This window comes from Toxorhynchites rutilus, chromosome 3 (assembly GCF_029784135.1).
Source record: "Toxorhynchites rutilus septentrionalis strain SRP chromosome 3, ASM2978413v1, whole genome shotgun sequence".
Lineage (NCBI taxonomy): Eukaryota > Metazoa > Arthropoda > Insecta > Diptera > Culicidae > Toxorhynchites > Toxorhynchites rutilus.
Window position 1 is genome coordinate 281,993,510 of NC_073746.1, and position 6,780 is coordinate 282,000,289.

General features: G+C 42.6%; 1 protein-coding gene across 1 annotated transcript; it reads left to right on the forward strand.

The window, feature by feature from the left end:
• Nucleotides 1-4,303: 4,303 nt before the first annotated feature.
• On the forward strand, nucleotides 4,304-5,942 carry LOC129777141 (mitochondrial import inner membrane translocase subunit TIM50-C-like). Its single transcript, XM_055783220.1, has 3 exons — nucleotides 4,304-4,571; nucleotides 4,650-4,836; nucleotides 4,918-5,942. Exons 1-3 carry the CDS (start codon nucleotides 4,394-4,396, stop codon nucleotides 5,765-5,767), a joined length of 1,215 nt encoding a protein of 404 aa, XP_055639195.1. The 5' UTR covers nucleotides 4,304-4,393; the 3' UTR covers nucleotides 5,768-5,942.
• The last annotated feature ends 838 nt before the right edge of the window (nucleotides 5,943-6,780 follow it).

Consider the following 6,780-nt stretch of genomic DNA (forward strand, 5'->3'; position numbering starts at 1 on the left):
CCTCGATACTGGACCTCCAAAAGATTTGTTGGAAACGACGATCTTCCTTGCGAATCACAATCTGTCGAAACATCTTCGAAACGTCTGATGTAACGACCTTGTACGTCCGAAAAGCGAGGAGTGTGTCGATGAGCTTGGGTTGCAGAGTTGGTCCCACCATCAATTGGTTGTTCAGCGAAATTTCTTTGTTGTTTTGGCAGAAGCGTCAAAGACAACACGTAACTTTGTCGTGCTACTTTCCAGTCTCGAGACAGCGTGGTGTGGCATGAAATAACAAGGGGTCGATTGCGTATCTTCTGGATCGAACGTACCAACCCGCTCCATATGTCCCAAGTCGATGTACTCTTGCATGAACTGACGATAGTCGGTGTACAGCTGCTGATCCTTCACGAGTCTTGCTTCGAGTTGACCAAAACGACGACGAGCCATGTGCTTTGAATCGCCTAGCGTAACTTCTAGGTCTTTGAAGGGCAAAGCGACAACATATCGTCCTTTTTACGAGATGCCAAAATTTGGAAATTTGATCGTCCAACTGCTCATTCGTCACGATCAGGGTTTGAAAAATAGGGTAGCTTGGCTTTCCCGAAATCGCACCTCCAGTAACCCAGCCGAAAACAGTTTCTCTAAACAAGGGTAGATCATCATCGATTTTGTGCGATTTGCTCAGCATAATTTTGTCCCAGTCAACGATACCAAACAGGATGTCGATTTTCGCAGGTTGATTGAAGAACGGATCAGCGAGAACGACCGACGCTGGGATGTCCCACTTGGCGATATCAAAACGACGCAAAGGTAGCTTAGTAGTAATACTGTGAGTGACTAAGAATTCTGCGAACGATTGGTAATTGGACGACTTCGAACTGACTTCAGCCACTGCTGCTTCGACAATTTTCTTCCCAGCTCCACCGAATCCGACCACAGAAACATTCGAAGGAAAAGTTTTTAATCGTAACCTATGCACACACGCTGTAGTCATAAAAGTGGACATTGCACATGAATCGAGGACAGCACGGCACTTTTGGAACTCTCCGTTACCTCCACGAACGAGAACGATTGCGGTATGCAGAAGTGCTTGATCAACGGTTGCCATTAACTGTACCTTTTTCGGCGACGTATGTGGTTGGGACCACACGACTTCTTTTGGGATCTCTCTCGGAACTTGAGCTTCAGATTGTTTCGACACGCTGCATAGCTCGACCTGCTTGCATCCTTCTTTGGGATATTCAACATTGGAAATGTTCGCTTTCCGACCGGTTGTAGCTGCGTTGATCTGTTTCGATTCGAAGTGTAGCAGGGTATTATGACGTTGGCCACAATCCTTGCATGAACTGCTCTTGCAATCAGCAACCATGTGACGGTTACTGAAGCAATTGACACACAACTTTAACTCTTTCACCCTCTGGAACCGCTGGGCTGGAGATTTGGCCAAGAAATTGTGGCACTCGTTGATGTAGTGTGATCCTGTACAGTGAAAACACCCAAACTTCCTCGAATTGGAGCTCACAAAAACTTTGGGTGTTTCCTTCATTCCACCGGGTTTGACGAGGTGGCGAGATGTAACCTTGTGATCAATTTCGATATTCTCCAGTATTCGACACCGGTTTTGTAGAAACTCGACCATTTCACTCCATTTGTCTAAAGCTGTGCCGACGACATGTGATTCAAAATCCTTGTGGGTATCCTTGTTTAAACGAGAGGCGACGATGTTGACGACCATTGCTTCGGAGAGGAAATCGTGGTTTAATTTGAGGGATGAAAGGGCATGGAGATTTTTCTGCACGACGTTGATCAGTTCGCGAAGGGCGGACGACGATTCATTTTGAAGGGGCTTGATTTGGAAGATTTCAGCAAGATGGCGGTCGACGAGCCAACGACGATTTTCGTACCTACTTTCTAGGGCATTCCACAAAGACGAGAACGATTCTTCCGGGGTTTCGATACTGGCAGCTTCGCCGGACAAACACGACCGAAGATAGTGCAAACGTTGTTGATCATTCAACGCTTCGTTACGACGAACAAGATGATTAAACTGGCCTCGAAAGTACAACCACTCTTCATAGTGACCAGAAAAACGAGGCAACGTAATGTCAGGCAGCTTGATTTTCGATTCAGTGCAAGTTTTCGGAACATGTGTATCGATAATGGTCTTTTCAGGAGGTTGCGAAAGTGGCTTAAGTTTCATCGCGATTTGATAATTGATCTCACTAAGCAAGTCATAGAACTCTTCACCTATTAGTTTCACCGATGCCACTTCATCATCCTTGATTAAGCCATAAAGTTTTCCTTCAACATCGAAAAAACTCATACGCATTTCCTCCAGTGTCTGGCGAATTATTTCCAAACGCAGAGGGTCATTTTTGTCACAATCAAAAGAGGTCACAAAGGTCAAATTTTTATTCGCACGCTCCTTCAGAGCTTGCATTGTTCTCTGTAGAGACAAAGCCAACGCTTTCTTTTCAGCAGCCAGATTGTCTTCGCACAATGTGCTCAACAAAATGGCTATAGCGACGCTACTTCACACAAAAGAATTTCACACAAAGACCACACGATTCTATTAACTTCAATTGGACGCGCTTTGCTCTAGCTCAAACGATCACCACCTACCTTTGCTTCCCCTCGAAACGTTTGCTCTCCTCGATACTGGCTTCTGGAAAATTCCGCTGCTCACTACGATGACGGCGACGACGGTGCAATTCGATTTCTCCACGATTGGTCACGTTGGTCACGCTTCGTTACTGGCGGAAAAGTATCCGGTTCGAAGGACCTTTTGATGTACGAAACTCGACACTGTTCGGTTCCTTAACTAGCGGAACCTTAGAACTACCGGTTCTTACTTTCCGCGTACTATATATTCGCACTAAACTATTTTATTTCGGATCTGTGGTAGATAAAACGTCCGATCGTTCGAAGCGACTAAGAACTACTGAACTTTATTTGTACGTACAAATTTCTTTTCTAGGCTACTGGTTTATACATGTATTTGTATATATTCTATTTACATCTTCTCCTCTCTACTGCTCTGCCGGCGACGATTGTAGGTAGCGCTGAGACTCGCTTCGTGACGATGACGACGATGATCGAAGACGATGATGATGATGATTACAAATACTGATGCATCTCGCTCGGTACGTGCAGGCTCGGCACTCGCTGCTTTCGATCTCTCGCGTTACATGTTTCGATCCGCGTTGACGGCATTGAACTTCGTATTACGAAATGGGGGAGCAGGCATGACAATATGGGTTTGCAAAAGACATAAACGTGCTTTTAAAATAAAAATTATGAATGAAAATTATTTTTACCAAACCAAATTAGTACTCTAGGTAAACTAAAATCACTTTTGCTTGCAAGTAGTAAAAAAATATCATACACAAATTGTGATTAAAGATAATTTTGTATTATAATGACAAGTTTTGGTCAGAATATTTGAAAATTGATAGAAAATAGTTTAAATTGGGGTCAGAACAGCGTACTTATAGAAGGCAAATAACGCAAAGAAAAAAATTTCATTCAAATTTTAGCAATTTAAAACTGCCTTAGGGTCGACTAATCTGATAGAGAATAGTTGACCTCATACAAACTAATATCGTATCCAGATGTCGACACCATTCCGCCGTCAACGCGAATTGTTGCTATCCTCGTTACTCAGAAATCTCAGTTTATGCTGCTGGTCGACACTAGGGTAAGCTGACTCGTAACTGCCACTGGTTCGAACGATTATTTTTCCTGAACAACATATAAGTGTAATATTTATGTGTAGCTCATAGATTGGTGGAATGCTTTGGAGTAGATTCTATTTATCAAGCATCGGAAAGGGTGGAATCATTTCAGATAAATCAAAGCTGATCTTCTTAAAATAGAACGGTTTTACGAACGGTTGAATTTTTTTGCCAAACCTGTCTGTGAGTGTGTGACGCTCACACATAATTGCGAATTCATTTTTGAACCTGGGTTAGTTCCAACCGGACTCTGTGGTAAAAAAAATCGAATTCACGATTGAGGTCATTTGTTGGTGTGCGTTTTATAGTCTGAGTTGTTCAGTAGTTTAGTGATGGAAACTTTTTTTTTCAAGTGTTTGAAAAAATCGTTAAATCATTTTAAAGCGCAATTTTAGTTCACGAATTTATCTATTTCCTTTATTTATATATAAAAATGTTCTGTTCGTTTGTGTATGGTTCAAAAATTCGAAAAGCACCTCAGATCATAATCCTACGTCAACTATGCGTCAAGATTGGGACACAACCCTTCAGCTTTTGGTTTTGAGTTTTATCCCGCCTTGCCCGCCTCGTTACATGAACTGTCAAAATGTACATGCTCAACTTCGAAGTTCTAAAAAAGCAAATTGCTGCATAGATTTAGTGCGATAAACACCGGAATATCTGGAACTTCAACAAAAATGTTTCACAGAAACATTTTTCAACTGTCCCGTCTAGTCAAAGTTTACAACCCTCAGGTATGCACGCTTGCTGTACCGTTCGTGCGACGATTCTCTTTCAATCTGAGTGCACAAATTTTTTGGCTCCGACAACAAAATGATCCAACTCCCAGACGCTTGTTACATCTATCTTCCAATGGTGAGAAAACATTTATTGTGTAATGTTTATACTTTGAACAATATTTTTTCCACCTCTATGATTCCTCGAAAAAATAAGCTGCTAAAAATGCAGAGACTGGTTCCAAAGTTGATGCAGCATCAGCCGGTCCTCAGCTGTTATCGAAATTGTTCCCTCAGACCGCAGTAGAAGTCAGCGAAGCCGAACAAGCACAAGAGCAAAAACGTAAGGAAGAAGAGGAGGCTAAAAAAGAGAAGGAATCCTCCTGGAAGCGAATGAAATTAGGGTATTTATTCAAAATCTATGAACTACGAATAATATTCAATGATGTAATTTATTTCAAACATTGTTTGCTTATTCACTTTAGTTTCGTCGTTTTTGGCGCATCAGTCACGGCTTTCTCTATGTACACTGTGTTCATTTTTGGTGCCCCAGACCGGGATCCAGAGGGTACCATAATTGAAGACGAATTCACTCCACTACCAACGATTCAGCAATATTTTAAACGAATGTGGAAATCGATGACATACTACCAGAAAATGATTCAGGAACCATCCAGAGATAAGCTGCTACCGGATCCGCTGAAATATCCATATATTCAGCCTCCTTACACATTAGTTTTGGAAATGAAAGATGTCCTAGTCCATCCGGATTGGACTTACCAGACTGGTTGGCGTTTTAAAAAGCGGCCGGGTATCGACAAATTTCTGGAATCGTTGGCCAGGCATTTTGAAATCGTAATCTATACCGCTGACCAAGGAATGACTGTTTTTCCAATTCTGGATGCGCTGGATCCTCACGGTTATATAATGTATCGTCTTGTACGCGATGCCACTCATTTCGTTGATGGACATCACGTAAAAAATTTGGACAACCTCAATCGTGACCTCCGCAAGGTAATCGTAGTGGACTGGGATCCGAACTCCACAAAGCTTCATCCGGAGAACACACTCAACATTCCGCGCTGGAGTGGAAACGACGACGATACCACTATGTTTGACCTAATGTCGTTCCTTTTGACGATCGCCAGCAGCGAGGTTGATGATGTGCGGGAGGTGATGACGTACTACAAACAGTTCGAAAATCCCCTGATGCAGTTCCGCGAGAACCAGCGAAGGTTAGCGGAACAGTTGGCTGAAAGAGAGCACGAAGAAAAGCAGCGTGCGAAACCGCCGGTTCAGAAGTGGAGGCCAAGTTTTCTCGGTAGCGCGCGTTAAATGACTTATGGACTATTAGTTTCTAGGCTTGTTTTTAATTAATTTGTAAAATCGAAAAAAAATACTCCAGTCCCAGGTGGTCAACTGTAGCCGACATTGTCGGTAACGAAGGGTATACGTTGTTATCATTTTGTACACCCGGCAAATGGAGTGAAATAAGTCAAATGAAAACTAAGCTTATGTTGTCCTTTCTTCGTATGAAAGATATTGCCACTTTCCAGATTGCACTCATATGACGATACTGACTTTCACAATGATTGCTCGGAGAGGAACGACTGAATGTAGCTGGGCTATACCGCTCTGCAATTTTATAATACTCACAAAATCTAATCAATTAATGACAAAAATCGTTGTTTTCTTTTTGCACTTTGAAAACGTAGACGAGGAATTATTAATTTTATTTTTGAGCTTGAGCTTGGGTAGACTGTACACTTCGTAGTTGCTCTCCGTGATTGACTTGAACCAGCGAAATTGCACGAAGTACACACTGAATGACACCTGGAAGTAGCAAATCATTCTCTTTGTGCAAGTTTCGGGGATTCGAGCCAATAATGACGCCGGCCACGTCCTTACAGTCACCAGGGGAAGGGAAGGAATGTTAGTATGATATTCGCGGCTAGAAGGATCGTCTCTAAAGCATGGTTCCCATGCGGCTATCATGGAAGTTAGTGGGAAGGGTTGAGAATCGGGATTCACTGCGGTAAGTGATGTGATTATGGGCCCTATTCCTGAAAACGAGACGAGGAGACGAGCACTCGTCTCGTTTGTTTTCATATTCCAGAAGCCGAGCTCGACTGAAGACAGACGAGTAGCTCGTCTGGTTCGACGACCGTTTGGCTGCGCTCGTCAATGAATCAATCGAATCGTCTAGTTTGTTTGATGTGTTTGTTCACCTTGTTGATTGAATGCATCGGTATTTTTCTGCTCCGCCTTTATACTCAAAAATTGTTTCACGGCTAAACTAGTATTGCATAAGCAATGTATGTTTTCAACTGCAACCATCAAATTCAATT